Genomic DNA, 20,057 nt, shown 5'->3' with positions numbered 1-20,057 from the left:
TAAGAATAGAGTTTGAATTTTTATGTCTTTGTAGATTGTGCCACAGTTTACATATTAAATGACAAGTATAAAATGACATCATTTAAACATATAAATTGATGAATGATACAAGTTTTTCTTCTCTTAAAATCACTACTCTACATGAACTTGCTGAAAACCGGGGAATAATATGTGAAAAAATTAAACAATATTCATATACAGTAATATTTCATCAATTGAATATCAGCAGTTTAAGCAAAGCAGGGAATTTGTTGTGTGAATAAAAAGTTAGTTGATTTGGTATATTGTTTTTTCTGTGTTAAATGAATTATTTGTCTCACAAAAAAAAATCCACCCCATTTCTTATCTTATCCAATTTGAGGTTATTTAGGTGTTTTTGTTCTTGCAGTAATAACTGAGAGACTTTTTTTGGGAAAAACTAATTTTTACAGATCTTTGACATAAAGTTGTGCATATATATATAAGATTTCATCATTTCAAAACAATAAGGTGTGGTCTGGTGAACACATATTAAAGATTTTCAAGATTTTATTGTACACTCTGACAGTTTACACTATTATTAAAGAAAACGTATGAAGCAAAAAAAATAATTGTAAATGTTTAATCTTTAAGTGGAGTAAGCAATATTTGCTTTAACAGTCCTGCAATGTAACAAAATGTTTCAAGGTGCCATTATAATGAAATTCACTTTAAAATAATTTGGTTGGTTATCTATTAAAATAATCACATACAATGCTTTAAAATTTTACAAAACTGAAAAATAACAAATATCTCAATTTGACAATAAAATTTATATATAAACTATCAAAAGTCAGACCTTGAAAATATCACACAATCCACAATCTTCCTACTGCAATTATTATTGCGAATTTCCTTATTTTCTTAAACATTTTTGTTCTTTCTGGTTTAGTGTTGTTAGGTTTCTTTTTTAATGAATATTAATTTACATCTCTGTTTTGTTATCACAACACTCAAAAGTAAACTGATGCCCATTATACATATTAGAACCAGTCATATAAAGCGTTGCATGAAATTAATAATGTATGGATGAAAAATACCATGATTTCATAAGTAGAAAAATTATAAATCTAACAATACAAAATAAGATATATATTTGAAAAGCCATATAAATAGTTTATATAATCTACATCACAAACAATGAATTTCTTTTGAATAAATTTTTAGTTCATTAGAAAATATTTCCCGTGTAAAAAATAGATGTAAAATGGATAACTCTACAATACCTGTACCTTTATTTTTCTATTTTTCAATTATAACTTTTTTTCTGCATCAAATTACAGAGTAATTGTTGGAAAGTGTTCATCTGTGTGTTTTACTAAAAAAATTGTAACTTTGTTAATGTATCTATAAAAAAAAAGATAGAAGAAGGACCTATTTGCCAACCCTATTTATAGCATATCATACTCCTTTTATTTGAAAATTCTAATTTATTTTGAATGAAGCATTTAAGAAGGAAGGACTTGTAGTAAAAAGAACTGAAACATAAATATCATTCAGTTTTGAAAGTTATCCTTTAAAGACAATTGTATTACAGACCTTCAGATACAGCTACTGTAGATATATTTCATAAAAGGAAACACTTGCACAAATTTGATCCAAAATATTTCACAAAAATTACTTTTTGTTCCTTTTACATTTTTTGTACTTTTAATATAGGGACTTATCTATTTTCAAAAACTACAGAGTATAAAACAGTAAACTAGAGGCTTTAAAGAGTATGTGTTGCTCACCTATGTCTATGTGCATCTTAATCTTTATTCTTTAAATACAGTAGCTATCTATCTTTTATAGTTTTCAAGATAAAAAACAAAAATTTAAAAAAAAATCATAAAAAGGACAATTTTTCCAATAAGAGACCAATTGACCAATTCAGAAAAGTTATTCTTTGTAAATCTTATCATGCTGGTCATTTCTGTTGCATGAAGTTTATGACTATGTCTATCTAATATAGATCTCACCATTATTAACATGTTTGCATGCTTCTTTCAGATTTTTTCTATCAATAATGATTTTCAAGAAAATAGACAAAAATTGCATTTTCCCTTAAATTCTATATTTTAAGTCATATCAGTCATGTTGATTTAAAAAAAAAACCAAGAAGATACCCAAATGATGATTGTGGTCAACTTTGGTTTAATTTGGCCCAGTAATTTCGGAAGAGCTGATTTTTGTCAAAGTTAACGGAAGATGATGACAACAATGACAACAGACTACAGACGCCAAATAATGGTAAAAGTTCACGCTGGTCCTTTGGGTCAAGGTGAGCTTAAACAAAAACAATCAGACATTTATGTATTTTACTCAGTAAGTGTCATGGGGTATAAACTATTTAGTGTATACAAAAAAAAAACAGAACAAAAAACTTATTCAAATAAATTCAAAATTGTTCAATTATTTCTATTTTGACTAGTTTTCTTCAAAAGTCAATTCCAAAGATATATATTCTAACAAGAAAAACATAATCATATTTATTAATACACAACTTTAACAATTAAACATACAAAAACACAATAAATTAACAAATATGAATAACAATTATAGTACACATATATATCTTATAAGCAACGGATGAACAAAGATTGCACGTAATGCTTTTAATATATACTAGTAACACAACAAGAGGCATTCAAACACCAAGTCACAATAAATGCATTTACAGAATCACATATTTTTCTTCTTTCTCTGTAAACCATCTTTCCTGAGGTTATTATATATGTATTCAGATAGTCTGACAACATGTGTAATATGTCTACTTAAACTAATTGTAGTTGCTCCATGAAACAAATTATAGTCAAATACAATTCAAAATATGTTAGAACTTTAAAATAAAATAATTAATTTCAAACAAATTAAATAAAATTTCAGAAAAAGTCTTTTTGGTTTATATTACTGTATTTTTTTGGATATCAACATTTTTCTCATAACCTACTGTTAAGTTAATGCTTTTTTTCTTTCATTTTGTTTATGTATGCACTTCTAAAGAAAGCCTACCTCCTCCACTGCAACAAAACAAATTTGAGAAACCAAATACTGTGGATTCATTTGTTACGTAGGTATCATTTTTAAGGATTAAGGAAACGTTACATATTTGTGGATATTTCATTCCATGGTTTTGCCAAAGTCTGGATACAGGCCTATAAAAATTTGTTATTCGATGAACTTCTAATTTTGTGGTTAGCCTGTACTGATGAAATCCACCAAAATTGGTATCCAAAGAAAAATAAAGAATCCACAGTAGCATAAAAATTGTCTTTACACTCAAAGATGTGTCAAGAGCACCAAAAATAAAAACAAGATCAATACTAAGTCTGTACCGGTATCGCTGCATGGAACTCAACATTAAAAAGATGCATACAAAATATTGTTCCCTTTCATAGAAGCCAATAAGTTTTTGATGAAAGATATCTTTCAGATGGACAAACAGAGTCGAGCAGTTACTTGACCTGCATTTGATTTCAGCAACAATTCATAAAAAAGACCATTAATATTGACCTAAGAAAATGTTACTTTCATTGCACTCAATATTATAGGTGTACATACTTTCTGGCCAGAGGTAAAATAAAAGACCAATGTACCATTTCACACTCAAGAGGTAAAGAATATGAAGGTGTGGACATCTCAGAAAATATAAAAGTATTTGGTTTGTCTTTTTTCTTTGGTCAATACAATATCATAAAGTTGTAAGAGCTCATGTTTCAGTACAACTTGTTTTTAAAAATTTGCGTAATTTTATGAGTATTAAGCTTATTTTTCAGTCTACATGAAATTTGTTACGTTTGGAAATAAGCTATATTTATTGTGACTTTTTAACAAAGACTAGTAAATCTTTTCTATCATATCACAAGACTATCAGGATACATATACATGATATCAACACAATATTTCCTTTCTACAAAACTTAAAGAAATTCTTGTGTACAATTATGCAGTTTCAAATCATATTTCTGTCATATAGTTTATTCTTAATTAATTTCAAACACTTAATTTCCCACAACAATGTGCAAAACTAACCTTTAACATTGAAAACAATAAAATAAAACTTTTGCTTTAATCTTAAAGAAGAATCTACAATAATTTGAAATGTCTATATATATACCATATTCCAGCCTATTCAGTGTATAACATACTATATTGTACAAAAGTTATCCTATCATGAAGCTTTCAAAACATAGAATGAATCAATTATTCAACATGGATGACTATTTTTAAATATACAGTAAGGTGTTATTTGTTCTTTATAAGGGGGATTATCAATTTTAGCAATTTCAAAAGCCAAACTGTTCTTAGAGATTTTATTTCATGTATGGTGATCCACTTGAAGTGTAAACTAAAGCTAGGGGATATTTGTCTAATTTATACATCTTAATCACTGTTTTGGTGGGGAAAGGTTAAACAAATTTGCCCATATATAGCATTATAAATATTCAAATGAAAATATTTATTGAGTTGTTTGAATGAAATTGTTTAGGTCACACAACCCATGTTAAAGGCTTCTTCATGAGAATATAAATAATGCCTTAAAAATATTTAAAAACAGCTTTTTCTTGAAAAGTCTGAAAACGCATACCTAAATTTATAAAACATGCATAATTATATTATGGCACTCACACCACATCTTCCTATATCTATTTAATTATAAAACTTAACACTGAAATATTAGAAATTAGAAAAAAGATTCCCCTTTTATTAGGGACGATGTCAAAAGTTCAATGTAGGATAAAAACTTAATTCATATAGTTTTTTCGCTGCCCCTCCTGCCCCCCTTCTTAACTTAATTTCGGAAAAATGGATATATGTAAAATGTATTTTAGATTAACAAAACTTGCAGCAATGTTGACCCCCCACCCCCACCCCCAAACTATTCGATTTAAGTTTTTTTATCCAACATCGATCTTTTGATGTTGTCCCTTAGAGTTAGCTTTTAATTAATTGACTTATTTATTGAATTCTGTACGTATGTAACTGCTAGATATTGTGGGTGTTTATCATTTTGAATAGATGTATTTCATGTTTAAAGCCAATGGTCCCATTTACTTCTTGAAATTAATTGAGGGGTAAGGTGATCTAAGAAGTTCATCTGCACTAGCCTGTCAACAATTAAAATATTTTTTGGCTGATTTGTTCCAATAATTGAAGTAATGTATCTAATTGATAAAAAAGAAAATGGTTTTGCCTTGCTTCATCTAAGTTTTCCCTGTTTGTTAGCTTAATTACAGATGATTAATGTGTTGTGAATAAAATGCAAAACTGCAATGTCTTAACATACAACATTGTTTAAATACATGTAGTGTGAATTTTATTGTACATGAAGGACAGAAGGGGAAAAAAGGTGGGGATACCTGACTGACATTGAAAAAAACAAATCTGACAGATTTTTCAGTACATAAATCATATATAATATGAACTTAATTTTTCTATAAAATTTGTTATAAATAAACTCAAAATATAACTCAACCAAGATAACAAAAAATATTTAATTATCAATAGCAGAAGTCAATTTACTAAAACACCTAAAAATACATAATGAAGCAAAAATATCATAAATTAACAAATTTAACAAAAAATGGCTGCCACAATTAAAAATAAGTGATTTTAAATAATATCTAACTAAAATCTTCTCTGGTCATTTCTTCCTGACTGGTTTTAAATTGTCTTGATGCATAACAGCAGGAACTATTCTAATTGTCTTATGTTCCACTGTGTTTCCTATGATAGTTGGTATGGTTATAGTTCTCTCCCCTGATAAAGTGGAATAAGATTGATCAGGTAAAATGTGAGTAAATGATGTAACTGCAGTATTATTTTCCTGTTTAAAGTTTATGGGTGTGTCATCCATAACTTCAGATTCTGTCACTGTAATGATAAATGTGAAAAATATCAGGGACGACATAACAAATTAAATTTCAGATTCTGATAAAATATCTGTCATGTTTAGGTAGAACTTTTTATGCAATGTATTTAAGTTAAGGACTACCAAATCCTGTCCCCTTATATTGCTTATAACACTTCTTATAAGGTCACCCTTTGTACAGCCTTCAACAATAAGCAAAACCAATAAGCTTTTCTATAATGGCAATGAAAATGTATGTTTCTCCTGAGGGAAAAAATTAAAACATGTACATTTTTTGTGTTTTTATGAAAAACATTTGCTCTGCAAAAAAATATAATATTTTATTTTAAGGTGACTTATAATTATTAAGTTCTGTGTCATTTGGTCTCTTGTGGAGAGTTGTCTCGTTGGCAATCATCTTTTTTTAATTTATTTAAATAGAAAGAACAAATTTATCTGTGTGTAATTTTTCAGTTAAAACTTTGACCAGTTTAGAACCAGTTTACAATTGGCAGAATATACAACTTTTGTTTAAAAGTGTGTAATAACAGTATTAAGCAGTAATTGGCTAATAATATATTAGGAAATTGTTATATTACATCAATATAAAATCCATTTGTTATAAGTTATTTTTATAAAGGTATTCCATAATTTTTCTTTTGCTCTTTTACTACATGAAGAAACTTGTTAATTGTAATTAGAGTCAATTTTGAGAGATATTTTCTAATATCCAGTTAAGATCAAATTTCTGTTTCATTCTATCTTACTAAATTGTAATCCTTGTTTCTGCATGGCATGTGTGACAGGACAATCTTTGTGAGCCAACAATAAGGTCTTCAGCTGTGCTACTTCTGTTCTTAATGAAGTAATCTCCCCCTAAAACATCAGTATCCATAGTTATATAATGTTTACAGTTAAAGTAGTTATCTCCCCCTAAAACATCAGTATCCATAGTTATATATTGTTTACAGTTAAAGTAGTTATCTCCCCCTAAAACATCAGTATCCATAGTTATATAATGTTTACAGTTAAAGTAGTTATCTCCCCCTAAAACATCAGTATCCATAGTTATATATTGTTTCATATTAGTACTAGAATGGTACAAGTAACTGTCAGAAATTAAGTTTTTCTATATAATAATTCTCGATAGGACTCCTCTAGGGCAATATTCTTTTAACTTTAAAAGAGTAACTCATTAAGAACAGGTATACTACATGGAAGTATGAATAAAACAGCCCAAACAAATCATGCTGTTGACCATTAGCTGACATACATTGTATTTGCATTATACAAGGGGTGTGTACTCAAAGCATTTGAAGTACATCAAATATGAATTTATGTTACCCTTTATATCTGACCACTGGAAGCATGGTAGGATCAAACAGCTGTTAGGAATACACAATTTTATAATAGACAATACTTAAGGAAGTAAAGCAAAATATATGCATCCATGATGGAATAGGGATTCTACTTTCTAATAAGGAGAAATCTTATTAAAATTTGATTTTGTATTTAAAAAAAGATGTGTTAAAATAAATGAGCTACAAGATTTTTTGGAATTAAATAACAATATTTTAAGAGAATATATACTAAACCCACCTGTAGTTTGTTGTTGTTTTGTTGTAAATCTGAACCCCTTTTCTCTAAGTTCATTATCCAGTTCTTCCTTTTCATACGACATCTTGCTGCTGCAGCTCTGATTAAGAGTGGAATTAAAAATCATTTAATTATAGCTATTTATAATAAACATTTCTAAAAATATTGAAAAAAACAGTAAACATTAAACCTTAACTATAGAGGGTTATTGAAAAGTTTTTAAAAATACTAGTCATTCATTTTAATTTTATTAGAAATTCTAATTTGAAGCAGTAAATTATATAAAAATGTTGATAAAATCATCTGAAGTCACATGACAAAATTATGTCTATGAACTGAAAGACAAAAATACTTTCTACCAATCAAAAGACGTCTTACATCCAAATTAAATTATTGGATATGTCAAAGGCTAAAGTTACCTATTCCTTTCCAAGAATTTCTTTCGTCTTCCATCCATTGGGTCGGTATCATCATCATCTCCTCTCATTCTTTTGCTTAAAAAACATATAAAGTATAAGTAAATTAAAGATAAAATGAAAAGGAAAAGTAATCCAACTATCTTTTAAAAACAACATGAATTGAATCCCAATTGTTTGTTAAATTATGTACTGAAAAATCACAGAGCAACATTTTTTCCAAGTGTAGTGTAAAGACTTTTGTCTTGTAAAATGTTTGACTTTGAAGTCTGGTTGAAAATCCTGTTCAATTGTGCTCTCAAGAAGGTTCAGCTATTATTTTATTTTTGACTAAAATGACTGATAAATGATGCATATGTTTCATAATTAGTTGGGTCCTAATCTATAAGCATGGATACTTTTGATGCATATAGTATCAGATAATCATCTATGTCATTTAAAATACATAAATACACTCACAATGAGGTCCCTTGTGTGGAATCCACTGTATCTGGTGATGATGCAGTATCAGAAAAATATGACTGCTCCATAGACAATGGTGAATTATGGGATATATTAGCTGCAAAAGATGAACTACTACTAATGGACCCATCGGGTGAAACTTGTATTATCTGTGTGTTTGATCGTGAACTTGGTGATGGTAATGTCTGTTGCTGTATGGCTTGTTTCAATTTCTACAAACAGAATTATGAAATTATTTTTAATCAAAAACATGTATGACTTGTTTCAATTTCTACAATCAGAATTATAATTATTTTTTTTTCTCACAATTTTAATCAAATACAAGACATGAGCTGTCAGGTTTTTTGTATTTTGACTGTAACCATTGCTGAATTTGAGGTCAGCTAGTAGGGAACAAAATTCATGTATTCTAGTGAATTTAGACTTTCAGGCTTGTAAGACTTGCCATGTTATGTGCTCATTTTCCAATCTATCAAGGATCATGAAAGTGAAAAGTGTAAATATTCAATCATAACTCCAGAACATTACACGTTGAAAATTGGCAATATCGAACTTTGTCATCAGTGACAGCATATTTAAAATTGAAAGTATTGGATGGATAGTTCATAAATAATTGCATGGAAGCTGTTGGCAGACACCGTTTACTTGCCTTCCTGCTATGTAAGGTAAATTGGGAAAAAATCAATACTGAAACATAAGGCTGTATACAAGATATGAAGTATCACAGACTTCTACCTTCTAAAATATAAAGTTTTATACAATTAGAGTAGCACTCGGTGACAGTTGCTGATAACATTTCAGAGATAGGATTTTTTAAATTGCTGTCTCAAATTCAATGCAAGTTATATCACTGTTGTTTAAATTTAGAACAAAATGTTGTTACCCTTATGTTTTGCTAGACTTGTAAGCTCCACTATAGAAGCTGTAAATCTCAATTGGTTGATGTTAATTGCAAGTGAAAACAAAATTTCTTGCCTGTTTTGTGAGTGATGTTTGAGATTTTTGTGGAGATGGTAAAGACTGTTGTGGAGCAGATTGCAGGAGACTCGTCTGACTAATCACATTTGATTTTGCCTGCTGCTGTGCAGCCTGGATCACAGGTACGCTTGGAATGGATGCTGGTATCTGAACTGGGACTGTTGTACCATTTGGAAGCTGTAAAAAGATCTGCATGGTACATTGGGACTGTTGTACAACTGGCATCATCGATATCGGTAGTTGGGCAACTGTGGTTTTGGGTCTGAAAATGTAAGTAACATCAAGAAACAATAATCAACTTTGTCTAAAAGAAGATTTATATGTATATTTTTTTTTATTTTGCCTATTTTGTGCTTAATTGTCAATCTTACTTTTTTTCTTTTTTAAATCTTAGTGTAATTCATTGATTTTTCGGATCACTCTTTTTTTTTAAATTTCTAACAGTCACGATACTTTAATCTATACTGGTTAATAAATCACGTAGATCAGTTCTATAAAACTTACTTTAATAGATATGCTCAATACTCATATCTGTGATTTGATTTAGACTTTATTTTTTATTTTGCCACTATGTTTTACTTCCTGCATCATGGTATCAAGTCATAAGTTTTGAGGTATAAATACCTTCTAGGTAATTACTGGTCCAGTATAACACAGAAGTTTCAGAATATCAAATTAATTTTCTAAAACATTGTTTTAGTTTCATTCAATAATGTTTTTAATGGAATGTCCTTTAATTGAAAACCCTTTCCTCCATGTAAATTTCTTGTTTGTATACTTGATTTGCATAGTATTAATGCATTGAGAAAAACAAATATTTCATCAAATAAATTCAAGTCAGATAGTAATATGAATATCCTTTGTAATATTGGATACAAATTTTAATAAGTCTGATACAGACATTTCTTGGTCAAAGCTTTTCAACTGAGGTACTTCACAGGTGTAAAAAGGCGTCATTACAAAGCATAGGGGTGGTGTCAAAAGGCGTCATTATGGACGAATGGGTTAAAGAATATAATTCTTTGTACATGCATCTTAAAAATTTATAAATAATCTTACGGAGACTGAGTAGTGGAATGCGCAGCAGTGATCAATGTTGTGGTTGACATGACAACATGTGACCTTGAAAACGGTGTTACAAAGCAGACGTCTTTGTCTGTCACAATTATTTCTTGATCTTCATCGGGTGTTTTAGGTTCAGGTTTCAGTAAAAGCTTCTCAGTTGTGCTACGTCTGATCTTTGTTAAAGGACTGACCTCTGACAATGACCTTGGAATATGTGGCACTGGGGTGTTCAATTCATTATCATTTCCAGAAGGTCCTGGTAATGGGATCCCCTACAAAATTCAAGTTTCATACAGTTTATAAAATAAAAAATAAAAGCAACGTAAAGGCTCTTTATCTGTATCGATCCCAATATTTCAACAGTCCTCCTGAAATATTCACTTTCACCTCTGAATGTTTAGAATATGTTTTTATAAATATTTTATCATACTGAATTAAAATGGATAAATATATGATACTGAATACATGTATCATTAAATTTAATTTTTATTGAAAGTGATAATAACACAATGACAATGCAAAAATATATCATATAATGCATTTATTGAAATTTACATGTACATTCTAGATAATAAAAAAAGTGAGGTCAAAGTCCATTAACTGGACAAATCGATATATAAAAGCAGCACAGTTATATTTATAGATTATCGTTGATCATCTCAACGAGATTGATTTTCTCGCTTGAGCTGGAACAGCGAAAGTGAGAAAAGCAATCGAGTTGAGATGACCAATGATAATCTATTTATCGCTATTTTACCTATGACGACGTTGTCAATTTCATGTCAATTTCGTTAGTAACGCCACGTGCCTGCTTAGTTTCTAGTGATAATTTTTCCATCTCAAGCGAGAAGCATGATATGAAAATTATCACAAAAAAAGATCAAAAGAAAAATGCACAAAATAGCGATAATAATAAATATTGATGGTATGGTAGACATGAAAATCTTCAGATACATTTATTGATCAATTGATGTTCGCTATATGTCCAGTATCTACACAATACAAGTAGATAAGAACCTAGAGAAGTCAAACAGTGGCCTTATTATACCCTATCATGCATGATCATTAAGTACTGAACATTCTTCAGTTCAAGCAATTATATTTTTTAATCTCAAATTTCTGTATGAATGAATGGAGACTTGCACAAACAATAGTACAAAAGTAAACTTTATGGTTTGCTGTTGTAAAACATACATGTAAAACTGTGGAAACTGTAAAGTAAACAAAAATCTAAAAGTTACAATACTCACAGGAACACCTTGGTCGCCATCACAATCAAGGGCCTTTTTGAATGCTTCCTCAAAAGGATTTTTGTTTAATTCCTGAAACAGCCCAATCTCTTCACAGTTTTTAAGAAACTTTGTTGGAGTCGGTGTTTGATCTGTAATTTAGAAATGAAAAGAATATCAGAATTAAGAAGTTACCCATTCATATGGCAACTTCTATAAACAAAAAATAGGTTATAAATAATGTGTAAGAAATGTTGGAACGATAATGTGTAAGTGTCATTAGTTCATACTCCTAGTTTTGAGGAGGAGTGTTGTGGTTTAAAAAAATGGGAGAAAATACAGATACAATGATGACAATGTATTACCATGATTACCCACTTCAATAAGCAGGATAAGTTTTTGGTATATGATACAAATTTCCTTCCTTATACCAACTAGTTCTTGACACTTTCATGCATTAATATGCTGAGGTGCTAAAAACTAACACATACTGAATCAATCTTTGACTTTTCACTAGTATGTCATTGTAATCGTATTCTTGTACGATGCATAAAGAAACAAGTGAAACTGCGAGCTACTGCTTACTGATGATACCCCCGCCGCAAGTGGATAATATTAATAGTGTAAAAATATGCAAGTGTTCGGTAAACAGGAAGTTGTCGAGTGATGAATTTGAAAACACATCACACGGTATAGCTGACTTATATAAATCCTGAAACCAAATTTCAGAAATCCTTGTATTGTAGTTCCTGAGAAAAATGTGACGAAAATTTTCAACTTGGCTATCATGTGTAAAATCATACAAGTGTTCGGTAAATAGGAAGTTGTCAAGTGATAAATCTGAAAACGCATCACACTGTATAGCTGACTTAGATAAACCCTGAAACCAAATTTCAGAAATCCTTGTATTGTAGTTCCTGAGAAAAATGACGAAAATTTTCAACTTGGCTATCATGTGTAAAATCATACAAGTGTTCGGTAAACAGGAAGTTGTCAAGTGATAAATCTGAAAACGCATCACACTGTATAGCTGACTTAGATAAACCCTGAAACCAAATTTCAGAAATCCTTGTATTGTAGTTCCTAAGAAAAATGTGAAGAAAAATATTCATGGGACAGACGGACTGACGGAAGGACAGACAGAGGTAAAACAGTATACCCCCCTTTTTAAAGCGAGGGTATAAATAGTGTGATTGCCAATGAGACAACTTTTCACAAGAGACCAAATGACACAGAAATTAACAACTATATGTCACTGTACAATCTTCAACAATGAGAAAAGCCCATTATTTTACTTTTCATTTTATAAATATCAATTGTTATGAAATTCTTTAAATCAATGTAAGGTTTGTTTTAAATGTAAACAAATAAAATGATGAATATTCCTATTTAAACCATCAAAAACAAACTCGTAATGATTTTTGTGTAGTGGGGCTGCTGTTGCTTTGGTATACCACTCATCTCCTTTCAATTATATACATTTGTTAAATTTTGAATGAAATACTTACTTAATATTAAGCCTCCCATTCTGGTGGGAGATATACCGGTAGATGATAAACTGATTCTAGGATTGCATGCCAGCACATACCAAACTTACCTAATATTAACCCTCCCATTCTGGTGGGAGATATAACGGTAGATGATAAACTGATTCTAGGATTGCATGCCAGCACATACCAAACTTACCTAATATTAACCCTCCCATTCTGGTGGGAGATATAACGGTAGATGATAAACTGATTCTAGGATTGCATGCCAGCACATACCAAACTTACCTAATATTAAGCCTTCCATTCTGGTGGGAGATATAACGGTAGATGATAAACTGATTCTAGGATTGCATGCCAGCACATACCAAACTTACCTAATATTAAGCCTCCCATTCTTGAGGGAGATATACCTGAAGATGATAAACTGATTCCAGGATTGCATGCCAGCACATACTAAACTTACCTAATATTAACCCTCCTATTCTGGAGGGAGATATACCGGAAGACCATAAACTGATTCTAGGATTCCATGCCAGCACATACCAAACTTACCTAATATTAACCCTCCCATTCTTGAGGGAGATATACCGGAAGATGATAAACTGATTCCAGGATTCCATGCCAGCACATACCAAACTTACCTAATATTAACCCTCCCATTCTTGAGGGAGATATACCGGAAGATGATAAACTGATTCCAGGATTCAACGCCAGTGACATTTCATGCTTTCTCATATGAACTGAAAGATGGTCTTCATTAGTGAACCTCTGAAAATAACATTCAAAAATATTTAAATGCATCCATTGATGATTATTAAACACAAGCATGTATTAATGCCACTATGATTTCACCAATATGTCATGTTTACCTAAGAGAGCCTTTTCACTCATACTTTTTGTTAACATTAAAAAAGAGACAAGGACTAATGCTAATACTAATTTACCCACATTAAAATATGTAAGACAAAAAATATGCAAGACAAAAAATATGCAAGACAAAATATTCATCTTAAAGTTATTTTTTGATATATTTACTTTTGAATTCTTGTACATGTTATTTTTGTATAGAAAAATCATACTGCGGTTTAATATTAAAACTAGATAGAAAACAAATGACTATACCTGCCCACATCCATGATCAATACAAACAAATGGTTTGTCATCATCCATTTCTCCCTCTATGGGAAAAACCTGTAAAAAAATAATCATTCATGTATCATTTACATACTGTAAACATACTTATTTTTTTCAAGGATATATTTTATTTTCGCAGTCAGCCCTATCAGAAAGCCCACTTCACACCAATTAAATTTAGCGATTTTCAAATTCACATGAATCTTTGATGAAGTAAGAAAGATGTAAGTTTAAAATTTTTGTGACGATTTATATCTGTGTTATTTTCTACTTGTCAAAGTCATGAAAATTAGTTGGTTTACAGTCATTATGAAAAGGACAAAGGCCAGGGACGTCCATATCAAAATGAATGAAATGATGTATGAAACGAAGTGGTAAGTTTCTTGATTTTTCAAACAAAAGTGGAGGTTTCAAGTTCAATAATCAGACTAGGAAGGCATAGACTCTGTTAGACAGTCAGAACAAAAAAACTTTCATTTGTACCATTTCGTGAACAGAACACAACTGTATATCCCTTGAGAAAATGGCAATGATATCATTGTTCCTTTTTGTAGATTATCTTTTACTAAAGAATCTTTTATATCATCAACTATTAGACTATGGAATCATAAAATTCAGAATGGAAATAGAGGAAATATTGATTTGTCCCATTGAAAATCAGACTCTATATTAAAGTTTTAAACCCAATTAAAAAGGTTAAATACCACAAATAAACATGATAAAGATGTACTATCTATATAGACCGAGGAAACTAAATATGATTCTAACACAATTCGGATGCTACTCATCTTTCTTGAACTATGACTTGTTTAGAGTTAATATAATTGCTCTATGACTTGTTTAGAGTTAATATAATTGCTGACCCATCTTGTTTTTGTGATGTTTTTTTTAGACTGTACACCAGTTCCCTTTGGACTGTTCTTTATAAACACACAAGAGAGAAAGTCGATGAACAATCTTAAGATGGCTTCCTGATGACTTAAGTTACTAACATCTGGAAATCTGAACCTCTCGTATGAAAAAAACGTCAATATATTTAAACATGTATTGAATTTATTAAAAGGTCTGAGAGATTCCTTGTTAAGTGTTTTTGCGGTACAGTCAAGTCATCATCATCATCATCATCATTACCAAGTTTTACCTTATCACTGTTTCAGAGTGAGGGGGAGTAAGATGTGTTTAAAAGCGTAAGGATATTGTTGAATACCTGTGATTGAATGCAAACCACCTTATTCATGTATCAAAGAGAATAACACATAGCAAATTCCAATGCTAATTGTTCAGCACTCAAAAGTATGCATGGTATGTGTGAGCAATGTTTCCAGTTCAACATTGATATATCGTTTGATTTTATAAAGACATGCGTTAAAGACCAATATTTACAAAAATGGTCAGCAGATATATGTGACTGTGAGAAATTAAATCTGTATAGAAGTATAAAGTTTGATTTTTGTCTTGAGAATTATTTTAGCTACATTAATAATATTAACATTTTTACAAAACTACGAAGTGGTACATTGAAACTTAATGTTAAAGTTGCTCGCTTCTCTGATATACCAAGAGAAATGTGTCTTTGTGTATATATGTTGTATTAAATATGCAATGTGTGGAGAATGAATTCCATTTTGTATTGGTATGTCCAGCATATAGGGCAATTAGAATATTGTTTTTGCCACGCTATTATTGTTCATGGCCTACTATTTTTAAACTATCTTGTTTGTTGAAAGCTATATCGTGAAATTTTACACCTGCAAAAAATAACCAGCTATACGGTATTGCCATAGCATGTTCTATATGCTTTTTGCAAATAAAATATTCAAAATATTCAATATATTAACAGTCATGACAGTATAGATTGAATAATTAAACAAAAAAATCATTAAATTAAACTACATTAACTATTTAACAGAATGGTATCATTAATTATATCACACAATGGAATATATGGGCGTATGACATTTGCAGTTTTTCAGATAGGATTTTCATCTGACAATCATTATAATGACAGTTAATCAACTTTTCTGAAATTTATCAAACTTGTACAAGAATTTGTTATAGAGAGGATGACACTGTGAAGATAATGTCACATGTCTTGTTGTTTTTTTTTGTTTGGGCTGGCTTGCAAGTTGTTTGTTAGATCATGGAAGTAATATTTAGAAGGAATAACAACGACTAATTAGCATGTATTTATAGCATGCTGAGCTCTGTACTAAAGTCATACGATTTCTTCCAATTATAGTCTCAGCGGTAAGACCCCTTTGGTTACTATCTGCGTTACCGCGGTTGTAAAAGGCATCTGGAATTTCTTATCAGTCACATGATTTTATCGAGTCCGGTAATTTTAAAGTACCTGTGTGAAATCCGAGGTTGATTAATAAGAAGGTGGCGCTGTATCTTATAAAACTTCTGCCTTCAGATGAAGTCGTATGATGTAAAAATCTTGAAAAACGGACAAGAATTGTTCAAACTACAACAGTTTAACATGGAAAATTGTATTTAATTTAGCATATTTTTGCTTTTTACCGTTTGTTTTAAACTGTTCTAAAAGTATTTTCCGGTTAAAAGCGGATCCCGAGTTAAACAGTTAAATACCGACGAATCGATCAGGTTTCACATGATGTTTAACAAAATAATGTAGGCAAATGTAGGCATAGATTTTTTTACTGATGAAATGTGCAAAGTTTATCGAGATTGAATAAAATAATATTTACTTTCAAGTATTCTTAATTTATGTATATGTCATAAATGTCATTGATTGCATTATTGAAACTGGACAACTAAAACGGGGATAATATTTTCGTAAATATATATTTAAAAAGTGTTTATTGTGGAATGCTTGTATTAATATAATAAGCTATACAGCAAAAAATATAACAAACCGACGAAGTGGGCTTGAATCTATCTGTCTTACGGTAAATTCATTTTTACACAAATTAGTTTATGTATCAAGAACTTAAATTGAAGGATAGAACAGTTAAGAATTGTGAATATTTTAATTGACTATAAATACACGAAAGATTTAGATTTTTCGTATTTAATAAAGGGGGTCCAAACGTATTTGTGTACAATCATCTTCTTAACTTTATACGGAAATGGTTTTTTAATTGTCTGTAAATATTAAAATTGAAATGACACAACTTTAATTGTTCTCCAATTTTGTATGTGATAGCTGTCGGTTTTAACTATTAAGATCATACTAACCAAAAATATGGAAAAATTGGACTAAAATAAAAATTGAACGAATGACTCTTTTCAGCAGCGTACATCAACGGAATGTAACGAATGGACTATTCGGGTTACTTCGCACGTATATTCAACAAAAAATTGTCTGTTCGTAGTTCTCCGTGAACACGAAAATGACCGATAAGTGTCAGTGATTTGATCGATCACATGCGGAGAATAAACTTCCATGCTAGATATTGAACCAATTAACGAGTTATTGAAAGATGGGCGGTAACGCAGATGAAACCTTTGAAGTGACGACGATGTTATTCCTTCCAATATTACTTCCATGGTTAGATCAATTTTATAGTTATTGATAAATTTTGTTGATCAATACATCAATTTTTGTGTTTTAATATGTGTTATTATTGTGTTCAGTGGTAGTATTAAATGTATAACTAAATAGTAATACTTTGAATTATTCATTTTTCTCCCTTATATCCTCATATTTTCTAAATAACTATATATATCTTCCTTACAATCTTCATGTATGTTTAATTAAATAAAGAAATATTGATCACTCAATCATTGTCATTGACTCAATATATTATAGCCTGTAGGTATTAAACACCTATTTCTTATAGTAATTTATAACTGTGTGTGTATTTGTTCTTAATATGTTAAGTTGTGTATGTTATTTCTAATGAATTCGATTTAAAAATAAATTTCATTAAACTCTTTTATATACATGATTATATGAAGTCCAGTAATTTACATTTGACCATGTTTATGTTGACTAGCCCAAACCTGTTATAAGGTTGTAGCAAACCTGAAAAAGCTGTTTATAATCTCGACAATCCATGTTTTCGGCATCTAACTATTATGCATCTTCATTAACAAATTATGTATATTACACTCGGTTCGCTTTCATTTTCGTTTTGATAAACAACCGACATCACCAGCGGGCACCTGTTCTGTTTAAATGAAGTGTTTAACAAATATCTATCAAATTATAACGTAATAAATGACAAAAATTTACATCAATGTGTAACAGATTTCATTTCGTGCAATAATTTCTCCAACTAAAACTTACAAATACTGATATTTATCGGTTTCTTTCGTCAGGTTAATTTTTTGATGACAGCTATGGCGGAATACACACAAAAGGTCAACATATCAGTGTTTACTTCCGGGTCATATGAAATGATTTTGATCAAATGTTTTTTCTCGTATTTTAAACTTAATTCACCCTTCCCAAAAAGATACTCAGTCGCTCAGTCGACTCATGATTTAAAAGCATAAGTCCAGGGATTCTTATCAAACTGAATTGTCAATCCCTTTTAATTTCTTAATTAATTGCCTTTTTTGTTACCTGTGCTAATTAATGTTAATTAACTTTAAGACATTGACAATTTATCTGGCGGCACGGGACGTTTGCGCTTTTTCATAGGACATTTGCGCTTTTTTATTTGGACACTTGCGCTTCATATCATAGGACATTTGCGCTTTTTAAAAAAGGACATTTGCGCTTTTTACATTAGACATTTGCGCTTTTGCAATATTTGGTTTTTATGACTATTCTAAACTGGCAGAGTTAAAGTCATATTTTCCTTTATGGTTATAAACATCAAAATCACTTCATAGCACATTTCATAGCACATTCATGTCATAGCACTTTGACATATATTTAAAGATAATATAGAGCTAAAATACAGTAGAAGTCGTTTGTTTATGTAATATATACGTGTTTCTCGTTTCTCGTTTTGTTTATATAGATTAGTCCGTTGGTTTTCCCGTTTGAATGGTTTTACACTAGTAATGTTTGGGCCCTTTATAGCTTGTTGTTAGGTGTGAGCCAAGGCTCCGTGTTGAAGGCCGTACTTTAACCTATAATGGTTTACTTTTTAAATTGTTATTTGGATGGAGAGTTGTCTCATTGGCACTCACACCACATCTTCCTATATCTAATAAAAGTAAATATTTTAAAGATATTAAATCACGTATAGCCATCACAGATCAGTTTTCGCTTGATACCTGATGTCCAAAGAGTGAACAAATTTAGCCCTTGTTATCTGTATTGACTGGTATTGCGCCAACATTTCAAATAAATAATTAAGTTTCTCTTTCTCAATTCTTGCATGACTGGGGTGCCGATCACCATAAGAACGAATCTTAATGTAATTCGCCGACTGTTGTTAAATGATACTCTTCAAATATATATTTAAAAATAAATTGGATGAGTTGAGAAGAACTGTTCATTATAGTGGATATAGAAGGATTCTGGACCATTTGTCTTACTAAAATGAATTGATAAATACATGTTTAAGTTAAATTTATTTGCAGGTAGACTACTTTAAGGAAAAAGCGCAAATGTCCGGTCAATTTATTATAGCAGGTGAATCGAAATTAAAAGCGCAAATAGTATTTGAAGCGCAAACGTCCTATCGTTTTACAGGTAAAAAAGCGCAAACGTCCTGTTCCCTTATCTGGCACCAGCTTGCAATTTAGCCGAGTTTAATTAAAATATTTTAATTCAGACTATAATTAAAATATTTTAATGCAAGCCAGCAAAATTTCTTCTTTACACATGTATGCATGCAATATTAAAAGATCATGATTAGTTAAAAAAAAATAAAAATTAAACATTTTTATTTTTTCAAACTGAGCTACATAAA

The 20,057-nt window shown here is 30.2% G+C and overlaps 1 protein-coding gene across 1 annotated transcript; it reads right to left on the bottom strand.

The window, feature by feature from the left end:
* Positions 1–6: 6 nt before the first annotated feature.
* Positions 7–18,337, bottom strand: LOC134707406 (cyclic AMP-dependent transcription factor ATF-2-like). The gene is made up of 11 exons (XM_063567120.1): positions 18,212–18,337; positions 14,209–14,277; positions 13,728–13,854; positions 11,618–11,748; positions 10,362–10,639; positions 9,300–9,564; positions 8,322–8,536; positions 7,866–7,940; positions 7,450–7,546; positions 6,618–6,726; positions 7–5,873 (listed from the first exon to the last, which is right to left on the bottom strand). The coding sequence occupies exons 1-11, from the start codon at positions 18,242–18,244 to the stop codon at positions 5,644–5,646; spliced, it is 1,629 nt and encodes a 542-aa protein (XP_063423190.1). The 5' UTR covers positions 18,245–18,337; the 3' UTR covers positions 7–5,643.
* Between the last annotated feature and the right edge of the window lie 1,720 nt (positions 18,338–20,057).

The sequence above is a fragment of the Mytilus trossulus genome, chromosome 2 (assembly GCF_036588685.1).
Source record: "Mytilus trossulus isolate FHL-02 chromosome 2, PNRI_Mtr1.1.1.hap1, whole genome shotgun sequence".
In the NCBI taxonomy this organism is placed as follows: domain Eukaryota; kingdom Metazoa; phylum Mollusca; class Bivalvia; order Mytilida; family Mytilidae; genus Mytilus; species Mytilus trossulus.
Note: the sequence above shows the minus strand (reverse complement) of the source record. Positions and strands in the feature narration are given on the sequence as shown.